This window comes from Pygocentrus nattereri, chromosome 15 (genome assembly GCF_015220715.1).
Source record: "Pygocentrus nattereri isolate fPygNat1 chromosome 15, fPygNat1.pri, whole genome shotgun sequence".
NCBI lineage: Eukaryota > Metazoa > Chordata > Actinopteri > Characiformes > Serrasalmidae > Pygocentrus > Pygocentrus nattereri.
In genome coordinates this window covers 37,050,758-37,074,378 of record NC_051225.1, presented here as the reverse complement: position 1 = coordinate 37,074,378, position 23,621 = coordinate 37,050,758, and the positions used below count along the sequence as shown (strand labels likewise).

At 40.8% G+C, this 23,621-nt stretch overlaps 1 protein-coding gene across 1 annotated transcript in view; it reads left to right on the top strand.

Annotated features, from left to right (window-relative positions):
* The window catches only part of efl1 (elongation factor like GTPase 1), a 198,541-nt gene that overhangs the window by 60,276 nt on the left and 114,644 nt on the right, over positions 1–23,621 (top strand). The window contains exons 13-15 of the mRNA XM_017699582.2: positions 5,211–5,362; positions 5,610–5,782; positions 10,078–10,213. Coding sequence (XP_017555071.1) covers positions 5,211–5,362; positions 5,610–5,782; positions 10,078–10,213 — 461 coding nt within the window. The remainder of the gene's footprint in view (positions 1–5,210; positions 5,363–5,609; positions 5,783–10,077; positions 10,214–23,621) is intronic.

Here is a 23,621-nt window from a genome sequence, read left to right as displayed (position 1 = left end):
GGAAGAATTTCAACTGTTCTACCCCAAACTACTAATATTAACCAATTTTAACCAATCTCCTGGATAAAACATGCACAAACAGGCATTAATATATCCCATATTTGAGTTTATATCGCTGTGCAGTGGAAAAGGTAATATTTTCATTTGTGGAGTTTAAAAAATATTGAAAAGCATTGACAATCATTTTACAAACTGCTCAGACCTTGTAAACGTCCCACGTCACCTTTCTGACCCACATGTTTGCTGCATATTGTTTTGGTACAGAGAAAGATGTTATTGGCTGGGAAGCCTAACATGCACATATCCACTCATGAGTTTGAAACAGTTAGTCTTCTAGCTGCGTTTTCAGATAAAGAGCAAAAGCTCCTGGCTGCCTCTGCTCCCTTTGGATTCAGCTTTAAGCAGTAGATCCCACTTTATGATTTGTTTATGGTCTAGAAGCGACGATCATCTGTCAACTCCTCAGCGCAATCTATCATTTGAGTGAAAATGAGTCTTTAAATATAGAGTTTGGAACGGACTCTTAAACTCTTATTGGATGCAGGCGTTCAGTCCTAATGCAGTGGACAGGGAAATGACATGATTTGCACTAATAGCGGTAGTGGAGGGGTGTATGGAGTGCCTGTGGTAAGGCAGAGTGAGGCAGCGTCATTCGTTTGTGTTTGTATGTATGCCAGTTCATGCCAGTTCAGCGCTCCTAAGGATATAATGGTTAATAATTCATAAAAAAAATAATGTATATGCATATTAGTTTTCAGTAAACAACATTCCAGCAAATGAAATGGTCAAACCTGGTCAAAAGTTTGTGTCAGGTCTGCACTGTGTGTAAGTTAAAGGGTAAATTCCACAGATTTTTCTGTGTAATTGAGTGAGATGTAAACGGAGAGATTCAGAGTGGGTTTGGTGTGAAATGGTTCAGATGTCTTTACAGTGGTGGTGATAGGAACCAGGAGTTGCCATGACTACAACACACATATAGACATTTTTTTTACTATCCAGAACCACCAGTGAGCCTACACGTCTTCTGAGTTTATATGGAACGTTTATGATGGTCAAATAGTGGTAAATCTTTGCCTCGCAGCACCCTGCCTGTGTCCCTCTGCCATTAAAGGATTTTACAAACATATTTTAGGCCCAAATCTTCACAAAACAGTGTCCCAGACATCAGGCACTGAATTCATGACCATTTCAGGTATTAACGTTCTATGAGGGAGCTTTTAGAGGTGGATGTCTGGTTCCTATCACCACCACTGTGAAAAATTCTGACGCATTTCACACCAAACCACTCTGAGTGACTGTGTTTACAACTTAACAATTGAATTATGCAGAAAAAAAGAAAAAATGATGGTATGATGTAGCTTTGGACTTCGCAATGCTGACTAATTCATGAAATTAACAAAAACGATGCAGATCAGTCTTTAAGCATTTTCCTTTTAGGGCTGTCAATATTGATTCTGTTAGTAATCGAGTAATATCATGCTAGTGGTCATTTTGATGATCAATCCAGTCATCATATACAGCTGTGTGCAAAGGTTTGTGCACATTTTGTGTTTGTGTCACTGTGCAGTGGAAAAGTTCATATTTTTTATTCGCATGAGTTAAAAGTATTAGGTCATTAAATTTCATTCTACAAACTGCTGAAACCCTGTGAACATCCAATGTCACCTTTTGGACCCACAGCAGCAATGTTTGACAAATATCTCTCTACAGACAGCACTGTTATTGGCCGGGAAGCCTGGCATGCACTTAACCACTCATGAATTTGAAACGGTTGGTCCTCTACCTGCGTTTTCAGATAAAGAGCAAAAGCTCCTGGCTGCCTTTACTCTCTCAACAAAACTGAATTTGAGAAAAAGGTTAGGAGCTACAAAGACAGAGTTCCTAATAACTGGGCAAGACCTGATAGACCACCAGTACTGTCCCCATCAGATAAGACAATGCAACCAACTTCTTAGACTGAACTTTGGAGGTGTGGAAAAATAGACCTCTAGAATTCCTGCAGCCATTTACAGTGGGTGAACATGATTTTATGAGGAATTTGTTGAGAAGACCATCAGAAATGAAGAGGAGTAAAATCATTTTGCATCGACTTGCATTAAAAGTAAAGGACTATTTTTATTTTCTTTATTCCATCGTCTTTCATGCTACCATTTAAGACGGGGTATTTAATTAAAATTCAGGAAGGTCCAGTTAGAGAAAATATCCTCAATCGAAGGTCCAGAACATCATAATATCGAAGTTGCATCATGATTCAGTGCCATATACTGTAAACTGAATTAGCCTAGTAGGTATATCAACGTCTTATGCAGTCGACAACTGAATGTCAAATCAAATAAAGTACAGTTCAGTCGTATTTCAGCAATATTTGTCAGAGCACAGCATGTAAGATAATCTGGCTGATTAAAATAGGACCACCCCCTCGAAATTAAATCATTCTTTATCGTTTATCGGTCCAGGTCCGCATAGGGCAGCATCTGCGTCTGCCTGTTGGTGCCCTCTGATTTAGGAAATATGAGTTTGTTTCCAACAGTGATGGGATATTGCGAATACTGGGAATGTGTGTTGGCCGTCTCAGGCAGCCCTCGCTTGTGACTAGCGTGTTTAATCTCTGAGGATGCAGTATGTAAGTTTTTGTAGCTGTGTGCATTTCTCTCCTGTTCACTCCTTGTTCTTTTGAGAGTAGTTTTGACATATTCTTGGCTGTTTTTGCCTCATATGTTTCCTTTAAGAAACGCCTAAAGCAAAAAACTCCAATTAATTCAGTTCTGCTTGGCGTTTTGAAACCGGGAGTCTGTGAAAATGGTTTGCTCTGAAACTGCTTATGCAGCTGTTTTTGCAATTCACCCTCATTACTGTATTATTTTACATCATTACGCCTCCACGGAGATTCACTCCTGTGCCGTTCAGTTCAATTATCTATGCACAATTTGCGAGAGTATTCTGGTTGTACGTTCCCACGCAAATCAGAATAGTAGATTGGGACTTGACACAGCTTTTACCACATGATCCGCATCTCACTTCACACTTTAAGTCTACTCCACCCACTGAATGAGGCATAGAGATAATGGTGATAAAATGTAGAGATGCTCAATTAGTTAGCATACAGATACACATCCTTAAAAAAAGATGGTTCTACAAGGCTTCTTTAGGAAAGGGGGTGATTCTGTTTAGAACCTTTCATACGTAAACGGTTCTTCGCGTGGTGAAATGGATCTTTAAGTTGATGGGGACTGTGCTGTACATGTTTCTACATAGAAGCTTTTTGAAAAAGGGTTCTTCTGTTGTTTTGATTTCAAGCTTCAAAAAAATCAATGGTTCTTCAAGGGTTCTTTAGTAAAGAAAATGGTCCTATATGGGGCCATGAACATGCCAAGAAACATTGGCATGATTAAAGGGTTCTTTGCATTGCCAGAGGGTTCTTAACAGTGGTGGAGAATGTGCTCTAGATGGTTCCACATAGCACCAAAAAGTGCTCTTTTATTGGTACAAGCTTGATATCATAACAATAGTAGAACTCTTTTTGGTGCTATAAGCTTGCACCAATAAGAGAACCGTTTTACAGTTCAAAGAACTAATTTAATTGTGCATAATTAAGTGTTCTTGGTGGGAGAAGCGGCTTAGAGAATGTGTGTGTGTGTGTGTGTGTGTGTGTGTGTGTGAGAGAGTGTTCATGGTTCTATATAGAACCAATTTCTTTAATAAGAAAACCCTTGGATTATCATTTTTAAGAGTGTTGTAACAATGGAACCCTTTTTGTGTTATATAGAACCATAACAGCCATTTGCTTTTATTAAAGAACCCTTGAAGAAACATCTCGTTTAAGGCAGCTGTATTATAGCACATAGCATAGAAATGTCTGTTAGCATTTTAGGAGAATATTATAATTGTTAGATTTGCATATTAATACAGTATTATATTAAACAATCTAGCTAGCATTAGAATATTATAACGCTAAAGTGCTAGATTAGTTACCATATTACAACAGTACAGAAGTGCTATTCAGCTACCAGATATTATTAAGTATTAGACTACATTAGCCATGATATTAGTGCGCTGTTAAAATACAGTACAACCTGATTGGCCTCATCACACAGGCGTGCTTGATTAGTTAGTGTAGTAAAACATTAATGTTATATATAAGTAGTAAATTAGCGTTAGTGCAGCAAGGCTACATACATAAGGGCTTTATGACGCATTCATAAGCACTGAATAATGTGTTTATGAAGCACTACTTGAACATTTATTAAGTGCTTATGCTTATGAAAGTGCTTTATTAAGTACTGACATAATAAGAATAAACGTTGAACATATTTACAGCACTAAATATATTTAAACCCTATACATAATCGCATCAATCATCTTATCTATGCCATGGAGGGAAGAGGGGGTGGTTTCCAGGCATATTTAACCTGATATCAGTACAATGTCGTCTTAGGAATGCTGACATAAATAGTTATGTATAGTGTTTTAAATGTTTAGTGCTGTAAATATGTTCAAGGTTTATTCTTATTATGTCAGAACAATGTCATTTATTTCATAAAACATCTTATGTCAGGTTGCGAGAACCGACATAAGCACTTAATAAATGTTCAAGTAGTGCTTCATAAACACATTATTCAGTGCTTATGAATGTGTTATGAAGCCCTTATGTAGGTAGCCTTCAAATAAAGTGTTACCCAGAAGTGCTATATTTACTTGCATATTAACATGGCCTAATACTGACCTTAATAAATAGTGCTGCTCTAGTGCCGGTCTCGTGCTGGTTGAACTGTTTACCCAGCATGATCATGCTGGTTGACCAGCACACCAGTATCCGAAACCTATCATACGTTTTACTGGTGTCCAGCTATGCTGGTCTATGCTGGTTGTTCTAGTGGAGTACAGTACTGGCTGATGCTCCTTTCAGGTGGTGGTAGTTTATGTATAGATCGTTGATTTAGTTTATTGTCTAGCTGGTGTTTAATGTCCCAAGTATTTTGAAATTTAAACTGTAGCAGAAATAAAACAGAATTTATTCTACATTTTAAAAGACCTTCACCATCTGTTTGTACAGTGTTATTTAGCTGTTAACTTCTGATCAGTTCTTTTCTCAGTCCTGATGTTTTCAGGACAAGACCACTTCAAGACCACTTGAAAGCAGCATTAGTGATCTCTCTATGTGGCTGTGGTTGAACCCAGTGCATTGTGGGTAATGAGGTTTTTCTCTGCAGGCCTTTGACTCAGGAGGAGATCACCCAGCGCCGGGACTTGGCCAGACAGAGACATGCGGAGAAACAAGCGGCCAGTCAGAGCGCAGAAAACCCTGAGTCAGCCAACGCTGGGGGCACTCCGGCTGTGACTTCAGCCAACAGCACCAACACAGGCAAGCAGCAAGCTGTGTGTGTGTGTGTGTGTGTGTGTGTGTGTGTGTGTGTGTGCGTGTGTGTGTGCACGCCTGTGTGTACATGTGTGGGTGGGCATTCCCACATGTCAGTCTTCCTATGCTATTCTAGCTACATTAATACTGAACAGATAAACTTTAAGAACAGTTTGTCTTAAATGCCGTCTCCTGTTTATATTGGAATCTTTTCACTCTTCTCATTACTCTTTTTCTCACTGTGTGCCTACAGATACTGATGCACTATGTGCACAAACAGAAGCTCTTACGGTGAAGCCCACAGCAGAAGAGGAGGAAAAGGAGCACTTCATAGCGTTCGCACGCGTCTACAGTGGCGTAGTCCGCAGGGGCCAAAGAGTATTTGTGCTTGGACCCAAATACGACCCTGCGCTTTCCCTCAGAACGGTGAGACCTCCTGACCAGGCTTTTAAAGTGAACCTGGCTAACAGTGAATGGAAGATAATGGGAATCACTAATGTTCATCAGCCCACTTCTTGGAGATCTACTTTCCTGAAGAGTTTAGTTGTAATCTACCATGCCCCCCAACCCATTTTAGCTTGCACTGATGCATCTGGCCCAACTAATCAAGGATTTCTGAAGAAGTGAATTAGCTGGGAACTGGTGTGGCAGGTTGTGGTTGAAACTAGAGATGTGCTTTCTGGCTAATTTTAATGTTCAAGTATTCATAATAGTTGAGTGATAGTTTATGAAAGGGAAAAAAGTGGCAAATTAATGTAGGCTTACTTTTTTAGGTGACTGCACTGACTGCACAAAAATATAGCCGCACATAGAGGAATAAAATTGAAAGCATGTTTTATGATCCAAAAAAACGTGGAAATCTGGAGGTTTTCATGTTGATTGATTGAGAGAGGCTGCCTTTTTAGATGAACTGATGGATGCTCGTCTTATTTTCTCCACAGTGGACGACATGCCAACATCTTATTTGTCTGAGAAATGCGTCTCCTCTGTTTCTGGATGTAGTTAACTTCAGCTCCAGTCGTTAGCCTAGTTAGTCATGCAGCTTCTCAAAGCCTTCTTTCTTAATCACATCGTTAGTGTGTTCACATTCAGGCAGCCACGTTTCAGAGTAAGTTCCACATAATAGACCATAAAAAAATAGAAGAAAAAAAAGAAACTTCTGTTCCACTGAATTGTTGGTATGCATATCGTCTCTGTTCCTATAATGAGATGTAATATTGAATAAGCATAACTGAATACTGAACATACTGAAAACTGAATACTGCTCAAGTCTGTGCACATCCTTATGTTGAACAAGCCTCCACAGGACCAGGACCAGGGTTGGCGACCACTGACTTCGACTGATGACCTTTGCACGTAGCTGTTTGTCCTATATAGGTGTCCATATATTATTAGCAAAGTAGGCATCTTAAGTCAAGTCGAGAGGCTTTTATTGTCATTCCATCTATGCACAAGTACACAGTGGAGTGAAATGACCTTCCTCCAGGAACATCACGGGGCAGCAAGGAACAAAAAGTACAAAGTGCGAATGTGCAGAAATAGTGTGCAAACAAAAATTTAAGCTAGACAAAATAAAATGAACACGTTAAATTAAACAGACATTAGACACAGTAAACAGACGGGACAGTGCAGCACCGACACAGAACACGTTTCTGGACCTGAGGTAGTGAAAATAAGCTGTGGAGATATTTAACAGCTATGATCTGTGAGTCACGCAAGCACCGTTTTGCTGTTCCTGAAGTGGCCGCAGCAGCTACCCACTGCGCCACAGGAACCCGGAACCGGAACCGGTGGGGGAAGTGAATAATACTGACTGTTAGGTACCTTTTTAGTCCCATTGCAACAAAACACCTTTTAGTAGAGACAAAATTAAAGCTTTGCTGCTGTGTTAGCCATGTGACTTAGGGTCCATGTTGAGAATTAACCGTATCTCAGAATCCACTTAAATAAGGTTATAAGATATTACTTAACAAACCCTCCCAGTTTGAGTTGAGTGTGTGATGATGTAGGCAGAATACTGCAGTAGCCTCGTACCTCCAGTGCCAATGTCAAGAAGCAAATTTCAGGTGTCAAACTGGCTAAATGAATACATTTGGGGTAAGGGGTAATTGGGTACATTTGGATTTTTTGTGAAAATATGAATATATAGGCCTCACATGAGCCCTATCATCAGGACATTGCGAGAACAATCCCTGGTGCCAGCCATCCGTGGCCTCTCTCTCCCCGTCACCCAGCGTGATGCTAGCCAGTGCTGGCATCTGTTAACTGACGCTTCAGAACTAGCAGTTGACGCTTTTTCCAAGTGTGGTCAGTTGGCCAGTGATGCTGTTTTAGTGGCAGTTTGTTTGGTGGGTTTTTATTGTTGCCAATAGAACAGTGTAAATTTTGGAGGAGGGGGGATCATGGTGTGCGGTTGTTTTTCAGGAGTTGGGCTCGGTCCCTTAGTTCCAGTGAAAGGAACTTTTAATGTTTCAACAGCCAAGAGATTTTGGACAATGTCACGTTCACAACTTTGTGGAAACAGTTTGGGGAGTTTGGCCCCTTCCTGTTCCAACATGACTGCACACCAGTGCACAAAGCAGGTCCATAAAGACGTGGATGAGCCAGTTTGGTGTGGAAGAACTTGACTGGCCTGCACAGAGTCCTGACCTCAACCTGATAGAACACCTTTGGGATGAATTAGAGCGGAGACTGTGAGCCAGGCCTTCTCGTCCAACATCAGTGTCTGACCTCACAAATGCTCTTCTGGAAGAACGGTCAGAAATTCCCATAAACACTCCTAACCCTTGTGGAAAGCCTTCCCAGAAGAGTTGAAGCTGTTAAAGCTGCAGAGGGTGGGCCAACATCATATTAAAGCCTATGGATTAAGAATGGGATCTCATATATAGTCATCTCATATAGATGACTTTTGGAAATATAATGTGTATGTGTGTGTGTGTGTGTGTGTGTGTGTGTATATATATATATTTGGAGCGTGGCTGGTTAAAACTGCTTTCTATTCAATGTAATGTAATGCAAACAAGCTAGTTATCTAACTTTTAACATGTGAGTGGAGGTATTATGCTCTAAACCACACCCGGACCACCCAAAATCACCTGTTTTTTGTCCTGCACCTTCAGTTGGTTGCTAAGACAGTACAATATTTTGTGCTGCAATATGTGAATGAGCCTCTAACCTGTCACGGTCTTATTTACTGTGTGCTTTAAGCATCCTGACCAATCACAGCTCTGGATGATTTTTTTGTAGGGGCTTTGATGAATCGAGGTATTCATGTAATCTGACAAAAACATTTGGGTTAAAGTAAAGCATTTCAATGTGTCATTGATCCACTAGTGCTTTTTAATATATCAAGGCGTCTTGCAGTATGCAGCAGTATAATTGCAGTAGTAGCACGTTGTCCGTATTGTACAGACCTGCCAGGTATCAAAGACAGATGGTGGTTCAGATAGGAAATGATTTCATCTGGTGATGTTTAGCAGAGTTAACCATCATCATGTTTTCTCCTGCATCCTGACCCCACTCATAACAAACCACACAAGCTGTTCCTTAATGCTCATTAATACAGCACTCATAAAATGCCTCTCTGAAACCTCCTGCTTTGTATTCTGAAGTAATCTGGCGTGAAAGCCCAGAGGCAGCACAGAAAGCGAGACAGTCTGTAAATTTGTAAAGAGAAAAGGTTATTTGAGAACAGAATGAAGACGCTCCTGTGTACTGATCCGACCTGATGTATTTTAATGGTTAAAACAGTCAACTTTTTCAAAATTACTGCATAATTAGATGGATAAGATGTAAACAGAGTGGTTTGGTGTGAAATGCTCTGTACTAGACGAACTTACCGTATCAGAATTGTTCACAGAGGTGGTGGTAGGAACCCGATGTCCACCTCTAAAAGCTTTCTCACAGAAAATTATTATATGAAATGGTTATGAATGCGGTGCCTGATGCCTGAGACGATGCTTTTCGATAGTTTTGCTAAGATTTTAGCCTAAAACTTATGTTAATGTGCTATTTTAGATGTTGAAGACATCGAGACCCCTGGCTACTATCATCACCACTGTGAGAGTTGTTAGGTTTCTCTACAGTGAAGCAGTTCAAATCAAAAACATTAAAAAAAAAATTAAGTTAAAAATTAAAAATGGGTAGTTCAACTTTCAGGCACATGGGGCGAACTGTTTGCTCGCATGTATATGTGAAACCGTTTTGAAAATTATTTGGATTTTTAACACTTTTAGAAATGACCACAAATGGCTCGCTTTGTTGACAAGTGGCCTTTTCTGACAATCACATGAAGAGTGGCCAGGCATGCATTCCAGAAGATGTTATGTTTTGCGTTTATATAATTTAAGACTTAAAATTTCTGCTTTTTATTAGAATTTATGTTGATAACATAGGAAAGGCCTAGCAACATCTTAGCAACCACTCGGGATACCATAGCAATGGCCCAGCAACTCATTGGCAACCACCTGGGATACCATAGCAATGGCCTAACAAGTCATTAGCAACCACCTGGGATACTATAGCAATGGCCTAACAAGTCATTAGCAACCACCATGGACACCATAGGAAAGGCCTAGCAAAACTTTAGCAACCATTTGTGATCACATATCACAGCCAGCTGCCAAGCCAGCTTTATTCACAAGCTTTCCCTTCTAGTTCTGTGTGTAGTTGTGTTGATGCCTCTGGATTTGCCCTCTTGTAAAAGCTTTTAATCCTCCCAGCTGCCTGACGGATGTTCTGCGGCCGACCCTTTGCCCTCCGTGCCCCACCTGGCCTGCTGCACGCTGGAGCATCTGTACATGCTGATGGGTCGTGAGCTGGAGGAGCTTGAGGAAGTTCCTGCGGGAAATGTTCTAGGTACGTGCTCTTAGTGCCAAATGCACATTACTAGCTGGTCCCCCTTCATCCTTTTATTCCAGACCTTTCAGTAGGTGATGACTGAGGGGCAGAATTCACTGAGAGTGGACGTTACTCTCAGGGTTCTCACTTTGAGAGCTGCGTATACTATCTTGGGGCGGTATAATGGTGATGAGGGACACTGACGTTTAAAAATAGTGATAGCGTTTAAAAATGATTTCTATCTCACATTTCTCACACGTCTGGACGGCCAAATTAACACATTTCACCCATTTATATTTGATTGGTGGCCTGGAAAAATCAGACGCAGAAAATCTTTAAAAGACTAAACATGATAGCGGCTCAGCAACAGCTATTCGCTCCAGTGAAACCCCAGTCATTGACTCAGATGTCCTCTAAATGGAGGTCATTTTAGTATCAGTTAGCTGGAACCGAGCTTGTGCTGTGTTATGTGGGACGTCTGGCCTGCTAACTTGGCTATCATTAGCTAAACCAAGATGCTGCAGTTGCAAACACCACGGAACAGTTTTGATTTTTTCTTTCACTCTTAACACCAGACGCTCGACTCCGCACTGTTAGATGTCTTCTAAATGGCGGTAATTTTAGGATCAGTTAACTGGAACCAAGCCTGTGCTGTGGTATGTGGCACTTCTAGCCTGCTAACTGCTATATTGTTAGCTTAGCCAAAGTGCTACAGTCCTAGAAACACCAGATTCAATGTAAACTTTGTGACTCCAGCACCAGTCACTCACCTTTAGCTCTCTGACATTACTCATCATCTACCCTCGTCTCAGCAGAGCAGCAGCTGGTTAAAATCATACCTGCACTGTGCTGTGTGGTGTCTGGAGCTGCAGATCCAAACACCACAGAACAGTTTTAATTTGGCCTTTCTGTCCCTTCAGTATCATTTGCTTGGCTTCACTCTTTCAGATTGAAATAATTGTTATTCGTTTTTCTCTGTGCTTTAGTGCTGTGATGAGCAGAGCTCACCTGTTATTACGCTCAACTAAACCAAGGCTAAAATGTTCCTCTCTCCTAGTTAGCAGCACTGTTTCACATGTAGTGATTGTTCGATGACTTGGCCTTCATTAAATGATGATTTGAAAAGTGTGTGTGCTTAACTAGTGATCAGCAGTGTTGGACAGTAACTGAGTAAATGTAATTAGTTTCTGTACTTAAGTATTTTTTTCGTGTATCTGTACTTAAGTTTTTCCATTTTGGGCGACTTTTTCCTTTCACTCCACTACATTTCAGAGTCTAATATCCGACTTTTTCCTCCTACATTTTGAGAAATCTGTCGTTCCTTTTGGTTTCTGTGTGTATAAAAACGTAACATGTCAAAACGAAAGAAGCGCAAAGCCAGAGCACCAATCAGGGCCCAGCGGTCACTTTGTTTAGAGCTGGTTTTGACCTGTTGGTCATACCGACCCAGTGCAGCACGCGGTTCAACGTCAGCGCAGCAGCGTAAAACTTTGGGAGAGTCTGTTCAACATAAATGATGAACTAACCTAACTTTGTGTAAATAGAGCACAATATAGAAATATGTCCACATATGCAGTCGAGACTGACGCGGCTTTTTTCTGAATTTCTACAAACACCATTTCATTTTATAGTAAATGAGTTTGGGCTGGTTTATGTTTATGAACAGACGCCTACAGATCAACATAGTAAAGGAGCTCATCTGTGATCCTGAGTTTAAAGCCAGTTTTTATTCAACTTAAACTTGGAACTAAGTTGTAAATAAATCTGAAACTGAAACTTTGCTTGTGTGTAAAAAGTGATTTCAGAGCCACTCGGTTCTCCCTGATGGAAACTGTTTACCTTCAGTGTTTTGTGCTTCTGATCATTTTAATAGACGTCAGCGTCACTAATTAATGACGTTCTATTAAAAGACTGGTTTACCAAGAGAGACGCTGGAGGACTTTCACCTGAAATGAGTTCATGAAGCCAGTCTGGTTATAAAAATGATAACAGGACATCAGAGCCAGAATTACTCTTTTAGTACTTTTACTTTATACTTTAGTATTATAGTATTTAAGTACATTTGAAGGTAAATACTTTAGTACTTTTACTCAAGTGGAGGTCTAAAGGGAGGAACTTCTACTTTTACTGGAGGAATATTTTACCTTGGGGGTCTCAACTTTAACTCCTGTACATGATTTGTGTACTCCGTCCACCTCTGGTGATCGTGTAAGTGAACTGCAGTTTTTGATCTTTTTTGATTTTGGCATAATGAAGGATGAGATGGTAAAAAATCATTGTGAATATGTTTGTCTCTTAGCGTCACTTACTTCTTACCACTGATTTATTTCATTAACTGTGCATTTATTGGAAAATGGATTGAACTTATTAAAAAAGGGACATCGGGCCCTAATGTATACTTAGGCCTAGTCCCATTTCACCCCTTGCCCCTGCCTCTGCCTAGGGGTTTTAGAGTGTTCCGATTGTTGTTGAGATAGAGGGGTAGAGCGAAGGGGCTACATGGCTCTGCAAATGGAGGTTTTTCAGGGGCACACGGTAAACTGAGTGTTATTAAAAAAAAGAAACCTACAAACGTGAGTATTATTATTAAAATATGATATCCATTGTATTAGCTTATTAACATCATTGCATTGTATTACGGTCCTTTTCTTCATAAAACGCATAAAAATTATTAATATTATGCTGAAGTCTCAGTGGCTAGCTAGCTAAACTTTGGAAACGGGAAAATTCAAAAACAAATATCCGACTTCAGCATCACATCACTGAAGAATTAGGGGGGGTGATAATAAATAATTGCCCCCCTCTTTGAAGGCGTATGATTCCCTAAATGTAACTAAAGCCCAGTAATGAGGAGCTGAACTTTCCCCTCCTCTGCTGTCCCTGCAGACGGGCAGGGTCGCCTACAGAGCAGCGCTAGTAGCTGTTAATGAAGTGATGCTCTGTTTATTAGAGGGTCTCATTTCATAGGGAAGATCTCAACCAGTGCCCCTTGTAACTCAGTTCCAGTGGGCAAGGTGTCCCTTGAAAACAAGGGATAGGGGAATTAAGAAATGGGATTGGGCCTTAATTTTGCCTTGTCCACTTCGTCCACTTGGCCAGGAGACACTTTCACAGAGCGCAAATCTCAGTTAATCACATAACGTAGGCCTTGGCGTATGTGTAGCTGTATAGTAGCGACAGCTTGCGAAGTAATAAATGGGATGCCTGTTGGGAGATTTTAGACAACAGTTGCCGTCTCCCTTTTAGCTCTGGCAGTGTTCTCGCTGGCTGTGAAGACATCCCAAAAAATAAAAAATAAACCCAGAGCTTGGCCACGCTGGCTCTCAGCCAGCCAGGCTGCTCCTCACCATGGCCTTTATCGAAGTAGTCAAACGTGACCTCCAGAGACGATTACATCAGGAGGAGAGTAGCTGACAAAATCCTCCTTCGAAAATAATCTAATTTATAATTTGAGCACGTCTGTTGCCATAGCAACAGAGGTTATCTAAAGACATTTCGAATAATGTCTTTTTCATCTGGGCCTGTGTGCACACTTTTGAAATATTGATAATCTTTTCAATTTGCTTTAAACAGATATAAGGTGAAAAGTACAGCATGTTCAAAATGCACTGAACAGGACTAAACTGATGAAGACTTTAGCATAAAAACAGTCACTCCAGCGTTTTTCCTGAAGCTGAGGAGGTTTGAGTGGTCAGTATATGTGTCTGCCTGATGGTTTTACAAGGGGCCCAACCTCAGCCTTGTTGGCATCTGGTGGGCAGGAGCATTCAGTATTGTCAGCGTGGATCAAATCGGTAGGTTGGTGCTGATCACAGAACAATTAGTTGGTGCCGATCACAGAACCGTAGGTTGGTGCTGATCTCAGAACAATTAGTTGGTGCTGATCCCAGGACAATAGGTTGGTGCTGGTCTCAGACCAGTGAGTTAGTGCTGATCTCAAAACAAGAAATTAGAGCTGATCTCAGAACAGGGGATTAGTGCTGGTCTCAGAACAGGGGATTAGTGCTGGTCTCAGAACAGGGGATTAGTACTGGTCTCGAAACAGTAGGTTAGTGCTGATCTCAGAACAAGAGATTAGTGCTGATATCAGAACCGTAGATTAGAGCTGATCTCAGAACAAGAAATTAGAGCTGATCTCAGAACAGGGGATTAGTGCTGATCTCAGAACAGAGGAGTAGTGCTGATCTCAGAACAGTAGGTTAGTGCTGGTCTCAGCACAGGGGATTAGTGCTGATCTCAGAACCGGAGATTAGTGCTGATCTCAGAACCGGAGATTAGGGCTGATCTCAGGACCAGAGATTAGGGCTGATCTCAGAACAACAGGTTAATGTGTATTTTAGATCAGTAGGTTGGTTCTGATCTCAGTGATGTTCCTAGGCATTGTTCTCTGTGTAGGTGAGGGAGTTTGAGTGCAGGTTGTGATGAAGTTAGTCAGCTTTACAAGGGAGGAGTGAGTTTGGCTGGAGATCTAACACATCATATCTGTGATTCATGTCCAGTTTTTTGTATTTTTTTATCCCCCGAGCAATTAAACATAATTTATGGCCTTTAGCATTCCTGCACTCCTCCATATGTGCGTCTGGGTTTTGTATAGTCAGGATTGAAGTTCCACTTTATATCTTTGAGGCCAAGACTCTCATCCTTCATTAAACCACACCAAGTACGCAACCTTTCAGATGCTTTTTAACTCACGCTCACGACATGAACTCCGTTAGCATCGCTGCAGTATTTTATTGATCTTTTTTCATATGTGACTCTAATAGGTCCTGAATTAACCCATCAGCTTTGTCTCTTATGCCATATTTCAAAATTACACCACTGTTCAAAAGTTTTATTAATATAAAACCAGACACACAGGTGATTTTAATATGCTGCCTGTGCTCTGTAACTTCATAGGTTTCAATAATTAGTTGTAAAAATAGAGAAATGTGTACATGATTAAACGTGATGTGCATGACTGAGAAAGCTGTGTAACAGCTCATCATTAGTTCATCACTAATGAGGTTCTAATAAAATTTATATCCAAAATAAATATCTAATAAACTAAAATCCAGGATGGATTTCTAAAAAAATTAATATTCAGAATAAAGTTTTAATAAAAAGAGTATGTGGAATGACTTTCACATACAATTAACATCCAAAATGAAGTTTTACCAAAATTAATATCAAGAATGAAGTTTTAATAAAATTAATGAGTGAAATTCACATTAATTTAAAAGAATGAAGTCTAAAAGTCAAAAGTTTAAATTAAACATCCAGAATCATCTTCTTGTTCTTTCGGCTGCTCCCTTTAGGGGTTGCATCTGCCTCTATCTTGCCCTATCCACTGCCTCCTCTACTTTTACACCAACCATCTCCATGTCCACCTTCACTACATCCATAAACCTTCTCTGAGGTCTACCTGGCAGCTCCATCTCCAACATTCTTTGCCCAATATATCCACTATTCCTCCTCAACACATGTCCAAACCATCTCAACCTGGCCTCTCTGGCTTTATCTCCAAACTGCTCCACCTTCACTGTCCCTCTGATCTGCTCATTTCTAATCTTGTCCATCCTGGTCACTCCCAACGAAAATCTCAGCATCTTCATCTCCGCCACCTCCAGCTCAGCCTCCTGTCTTTTAGACAGAGCCACAGTCTCCAAACCAAACATCATAGCAGGACGCACTGCTGTCTTGTAAACCTTCCCTTTCACTCTTGCTGTTATCCTTCTGTCACACATCAGCCCTGACACCTGTCTCCACCCACTCCATCCTGCCTGCACCCTCTTCCTCACCTCTTTTCTCCACTGTCCATTGCTCTAGATGGTTGACCCAAGATTTTTGAAGTCATTCAAATATTCTTTACGACCTCTACTCCTTGCATCTTCACCTTTCCACCTGCCTCCCTCTCATTCACACACATGTATTCCGTCTTATCTCTACTGACCTTCATTCCTCTCCTCTCCAGTGCAAACATCCACCTCTCCAGATTCTCTCCCACCTGCTCTCTACTCTCACCACAGATTACAATGTCATCTGCAAACATCATGGTCCATGGAGCCTCCTGCCTGACCTCATCTGTCAACCTGTCCATCACCATTGCAAACAAGAAGGGGCTCAAAGCTGATCCCTGATGAAACCCCACCTTCACCTTGAAACCATTTGTCACTCCAACTGCACCCCTCACCACTGTCTCACTATCCTCATACATGTCCTGCACCACCATAACATACTTTTCAGTTACACCTGACTTCCTCATACAGTACCACAGTTCCTCTCTTGGCACCCTATCATATGCCTTCTCTAGATCCACAAAGACACAAAGCAGCTCCTTCTGACCTTCTCTGTACTTCTCTACCAACACTCTCAATGCAAAAATTGCATCTGTGGTGCTCTTTCTGGGCATGAAACCAAACTGCTGCTCACTGATCAGAACCTCTCACCTTAGCCTTGCTTCAACAACTCTTTCCCATACCTTCATGGTGTGGCTCATCAACTTTATACCTCTGTAGTTACTGCAGCTCTGCACATCACCCTTGTTCTTAAAAATGGGGACCAGTACACTGCTTCTCCACTCATCAGGCATCCTCTCACTCTCCAGGATTTTGTTAAACAACCTGGTTAAAAAGTCCACTGCCTTCTCTCCTAAACATCTCCATACCTCCACAGGTATGTCATCTGGACCAACTGCCTTTCCATTCTTCATCCTTTTTAAAGCTGCTTACTAATTCTCTGCACTTCCTGATCCACTATCTCTCCCCCCGTTGTTCTCCTCTCTCTCTGGTTTTCCTCATTCATTAGTTCTTCAAAGTGCTCCTTCCATCTACTCATCACTCTGTTCACTCACTAGTACATTTCCCTCTCTGTCCTTTATCAGCCTAACCTGCTGTACATCCTTTCCTGCTCTATCTCTCTGTTTAGCCAAACTATACAAGTCCTTCACTCCTTCTTTAAAATTAAACATCCAGAATAAAGTTCTAATAAAATTCATATTTAGAGTGAAGTTCTAATTAAATTTCTATCTATTTAAAATGTGACAATCTTGAGGCAGATGTCTTCAATATGCTTTAAGTAGGTAATTATATTATTTATCGTTTGATAACTTCTTGCTGTCCACTAAATATATTAAAAAGGATTAAAACATCTTTCTGAATACTTGATATTGTGGTGTCTACACATTTTTCACAATTCAAATTACAGCAGTTTGAGAAATGATTCCAAACTTTTGACGGCAGTGTTTTAGATTTAATCCTTTATGCTAACGTATTTGTGTGTTAGCATCAGATCCAGATCATGACATTTCTCTGAAAGTATGTGTAGTTGTTTATTAATCTCTAATAGACTTGATTATATGGTTTCTGACACTGTATGATTCACTGTTGTCTATAAACGTGGACTCAATTCCAGCTTTGCGATCACAGCTTTCCAGCTGCAATCCAAAACTAAAGAAGCAAGCTTTAGATGCTGAACATGTCCTGACTGACTGTCTACCTTTAGGATAACAAAAGTCTGTACATAATTTTTTTTTGTTTACAAAATTATCATTTAAGTGCTTACTTTGTTTGGTTCTAAATTCTCTCTCGATTCTTGTGTCCTCATTTTAAATTCTGGAGAGCTCTGTTTTTCGTTAATGTTTGACTTTCCTTGTCCAAACCTGCGAGATTCGCTCTCTGCTGTTGCGTAGATATTGACTGGAGGATTGGCCTGTGTTTATTTTATGAGATTTCTTCATAAATTATGAAGGAGAGATGCATGAATGTATTGACACTGTTGTCTAATGCTGCCAGGAGAGGTGTATGTGTGTGTTCTCGGTTCTCATCAATAAGGCGATACGCCCTTGAGTGAGTGGTAGAGTGCTTTACTTCATAATTCAGTTTGGGTGGCGGGCTCAGAGCAGCCATGAGCCGGGCTGAGTTGTGTTCGCTCATAGTCTCATGTCAGGAGGGTGAAGCTGACTGGTTCTCGTGAGGCTTTAAGGTTTGGTTTCATAACAGGAACCTGTACTGCTGCTGTGTGGAAGCTTTCGGTGATTCTAAGGTCTAGAGCAGGGGTCTTTAATTAAAATTCAGTAAGGTCCAATTAGAGAAAATATCCTCAAGCAAAGGTCCCGAACATCATAATGTTTAACTTGCTTCATGATTCAGTGCCATATACTGTTCACTGAAGTAGCCTAGTAGGTATATCAACGTCTTATGTAGTCGACAACTGAATGTCAAATCAAATAAAGTACAGTTTAGTCGTATTTCAACAATATTTATTGTCAGTTTTCTCTTTTTAGAGCATGACGTGAAATAATTTCCCTCTGGCTCACTTTCTTTTCTGACTGCTGTTTCTCTCCTCGTCCCTCCCTTGTGTGAGCGTCACTCACTCGAGTCTCTGTGCTCATTGTAATGCACAGATCTGATTGGCTGAGTAGCATCATGTGTGATATTTACAAAGCATGCGATTAGTCTGTGAGTCTTCCGCCACTAATGCCGTACTGTAAAGGCTAGAAAAGTTATGCCGATTAAAATAGGACCACCACCGTTGAAATGAAATAATTTTCCATAGTTTATCGGTCATAGGTTCAGGTCCGCATAGGACAACGTCTAGGTCTGGATTAGGGCCGCGGTCCACCTGTTCGTTACCTCTGATCTAGAGTAATTGTTTAGCAATAAATTTGGTTTATCAATTTATTGTGTATGTATTTGAGTACATCATTTACGGTAATATCAAATGAAATGAAATAGATGCAAAACCTTCTTTTTGAAAGGATCTGATGGAAAATTTACTGATTTGCTGATAATCTACAGTCATTTCTTTGATTCATTCTCTTCCGCTGGGTAATATAATATGATATAGTACAGGATTAATGTAACTTGAAGTTATTTCTACAACTTGTTTTGTATCACAGGTTTTTGTTCAAGTCATTTTATGTCAAGATCTAGGGTTATTTCTGTAGTTTGTTTTATGTTACCTGGGTTTTTTATTTATAGTATTTTATAGTTTTATATATATTATATATAATTTATAGTATTAGATTAATGTGACCTGGGACTATTTCCACTGTTTATTTTATTCTATGGGATTATTATGCTCTGGGGTCATTTCTGTGGCAAATTTTCTTGCACAGGACTAATATAACTAATTATTTCTACAGCTCATTTTATTTTTTGGGATTAATATGAACTGGGATTATTTATATTACTTGTCTTATAGTACGACATTAACATAAAGTCATTTCTGTTACTGTTTATATAGCAGGGGATTAATATAATCTGGGGTAATTTCTGTTACTGTTTATATAGCAGGGGATTAATATAATCTGGGGTCATTTCTGTTACTGTTTATATAGCAGGGGATTAATATAATCTGGGGTCATGTCTGTTACTGTTTATATAGCACAGGATTAATATAATCTGGGGTCATGTCTGTTACTGTTTATATAGCACAGGATTAATATAATCTGGGGTCATTTCTGTTACTGTTTATATAGCACTGGATTAATATAATCTGGGGTCATTTCTGTTACTGTTTATATAGCAGTGGATTAATATAATCTGGGGTCATTTCTGTTACTGTTTATATAGCAGGGGATTAATATAATCTGGGGTCATTTCTGTTACTGGTTTTATAGCACTGGATTAATATAATCTGGGGTCATTTCTGTTACTGTTTATATAGCAGTGGATTAATATAATCTGGGGTCATTTCTGTTACTGTTTATATAGCAGGGGATTAATATAATCTGGTGTCATGTCTGTTACTGGTTTTATAGCACGGGATTAATATTACTTGGGGTCATTTCTATTATTATTCATATAATTGCATGGGATTATTACATTGTCCAGAAGTTATTTCTGCCGTTTGTATTATGGCACAGGATTAATATTACCTGGGATCATTTCTGTGATTCATTTAGCACGAGATTGATCGAGTATGATCTTGGATTATTTGTTTATATCAAATGCTGTAAAACAAAACAATGTGGGAATTTCTTCTGTTTGTTTTATAGCATTGTATTAATACCAACAAAGAACAACTGCTTCCATATTTCCATAAATCTGAGTCCACCTGTCAGTCAGCCTGCCAGAGCGGGGTCACAGCATGCTAAACGGAAAAGCTGAATTCGTCACTCAGTAACTCCGACAACAAGAAAAAAGAAAAGAAAGATCTTACATGTGGAGGGAAGATTCCTTTTTTAACCACACAAAGGACTGAAAGGGGGGTGTTTGAGCTAAGCAGACCCCCATAGCAGCTTCACCACATCACACACCCCACAAATTCAAAGAGCGATCATCAGGGCTGTGTCATACAGCGCTGGCAGGGAGAGGAAGGAAAGAAAGTAGAGAGAGACGGAGGGAGGAAAAAACACACATCATTTTTGTAGACGTTTTAGCGCTTAGTGCAGCTGGTTAAAGCAGCAGATTTCAGGAAATGAAAGAGTCAGAAGCGTTCTCCATCACCCACTCCCTGCGCTGAGCGTACAGGCACCATCGCTCAAACGCACTGAGCCCTTTCACCGAACAGCTAAAGCTGCAAATTACGCATTTAAAGAAACAGTTCAGCTCATGGCTGCCAGATCCATGGGGGCGAAAGAGCATTCGGCCCAAGTCCAGGGGCGACGCCCTACCACAACGTTGGGGAAAAAAAAACAAAAAAACCTCCACATCCCCAAACTTGACTGACCACTGGCCTATAGGTGCAAACAGACCAGTGAGTTTGGGTACTGATGTTGATTGGCCAGTTCTGGATCCCTCCAGCTCCTCCAAAAAGTACCGGATGGAGCTCGATCACTCCAGAGAACAAAGTTATGTCCCTTTAGCTTGGTATAGACCCTTTTCACAAGAAACGTAAGTATGTAAACGCTGGACAAAAGTTCTGCTATTGTCTCTTGGACAGTTACGACCCTCAGAAATACAGGCATTCAGCTCACCACAGAAAGGTGTGTCACTTTACCGTTGTCATGGTTGCAAGATGAAATTCAAAGATGTGTCCAGAATTTTTGAAGCACTAAACACAAAGGAAAAACTCCTTTAAAGCTGTCAGGGTACAATGATGTCAGCTAAGTGAAAAATGGATAGGTGAAAGTGACTAAACCAAAATGTAAGCCATGTAAGCTGGAGATGTTGAAACAAACTGACAATAAACTAGTTAAAGAGCTAAACAAGCCGGCAGGGGGGCGTGCCAGGACATCAGGATCGGTCGCGCCACTGGAGACGCTTTCTTACTTGCATTTATAAGCACTCAGCTAGTTTCCTGATGCAGTTAATATGCAGTTAAACTGTCAAACACTAAAAGATCACAAGGGTGAAGTCAGATTGTCTTTCGAATGGTCCTGTTCTGCCTTAAATGATGCAGCAGTTACATCCTGGCGCCTCAGGCACCATTTAAGGTGTCGCTCTCTCGGTCGCTGATCATTTTTGCAGCAGAAAATAAAACTGTTCCTCTGAAAGTGGCTGGAGGAGCAACTTTAAAGCACAAACTGTGTTCAGTGTAACAGTTAGAGCGTGAAATGCAGACAGAGAGCTTCTTTTACTCTGTATGACAACGTTTGTTCCTTTATTAGCTGCACAAACTTGTTTTCCTCTGCTCATCGTCACCTGACGAACCACTGAAACTGAGATAAGGCTGTTTTTACTTAAGGCTCTAATACGTCCGTGATCTGTACATGCTCTACTCCTCATTGTTGCTATTGTTGTTGCATTAATGGAAGCAGCATTAATGGAAGCAGCCCTGCAACGAGAGCTTCCAGCAGGAAAAATGCGAAAATGTGAACAGGACCTATTGGACTTGGTGATCTTAGGCTCGTGTTCAGCTGTTCCAGAGTGTCCCATTCTGGTCACTGCCTTTCTATGGAGGTTATACCAGCTGTCTGCATATTTGAAGGCGTTTATCTGTCAGTGTCGCGAAAACAAAGAAATCAGTATTGCTGTTTGACGCCAAAAAGCGATATACTGATCTAGATATGATATATGACCCAGCTTTTTCCGTGTATCCCTAGCATGCCATTCCAGAGCATCCAGAGCTTCCCATTCTGCTCTTCAGTGTTTTTCTTCAGAGACTTTAGACTCACTGGCCAGTTTATTTTTACTTGCTGGTAAAAGGTTGGACCCCCTTTTGCCTTCAGAACTGCCTTAATTCTTCGTGGCATACTTTCGACAAGGTGTTGGATAGGTTCCTCAGAGATTTTGGTCCGTATTGACCTGACAGCATCACGCAGTTGCTGCAGATTTGTCGGCTGCACATCTATGATGCGAATCTCCCGTTCCACCACATCCCAAAGGTGCTCTATTGGATTGAGATCTGGTGATTGTGGAGGTCATTGGAGTCCAGTGAACTCATTGTCATGTTCAAGAAACCAGTTTGAGATGATATGAGCTTTGTGACATGGTGCATTATCCTGCTGGAAGTAGCCATCAGAAGATGGGTACACTGTGGTCATAAAGGGATGGACATGGTCAGTAACAATACTCAGGTAGGCTGCGACATTTAAACAATGCTCAGTTGGTACTAATGGGCCAAAAGTGTGCCAAGAAAATATCCCCCACACCATCACACCACCACCACCAGCCTGAACCATCGATACAACGCAGGATGGATCCATGCTTTCATGTTTATGCCAAATTCTGACCCCACCATCTGAATGTCGCAGCTGAGATCAAGACTCGTCAGACCAGGCAACATTTTTCCAATCTTCTATTGTCCAATTACGGTGAGCAAGTGCGAACTGTAGTCTCAGTTTCCTGTTCTTAGCTGACAGGAGCGGCACCCGGTGTGGTCTTCTGCTGCTGTAGCCCATCTTCTTCAAGGTTTGATGTGTTGTGTGTTCAGAGATGGTTTTCTGCAATCCTTGGTTGTATCAAGTGGTTATTTGAGTTCCTGTTGTCTTTCTATCATCTGGAACCAGTCTGCCCATTCTCCTCTGACCTCTCACATCAACAAGGCCACAAAACTGACCGCTCACTGGATATTTCCTCTTTTTCTGACCGTTCTCTGTAAACCTTAGAGATGAAAATCCCAGTAGATCAGCAGTTTCTGAAATACTCAGACCAGCCCGTCTGGCACCAACAACCACGCCACGTTCAAAGTCCCTTAAATCCCCTTTCTCCCCCGGTCTGATGCTCGGTCTGCGCTTCAGCAAGTTGTCTTGACCACCTCTACATGCCTAAATGCGGTGAGTTGCGGCCGTGTGATTGGCTGATTAGCTATTTGTGGTAAGAAGCAATTGAACAGGTGTACCTAATAAAGTGGCCGGTGAGTTTACAAGCCTGTGTCAACAGTAGGTGACCTCAGAGTAATTGAATTCACTCATTAGGAAGAATGTCTGGGTATGTTTGGACATAAGCCTTGAGTTCTGTAGTTTTACTCTACAAGTACAAATGCAATGTTGATAAACTAAAATGTCCTCGTTGGCGTTGAACCCCTTTAGCTTTAATAAATAGGCTGAATTCTAATTCCTGCA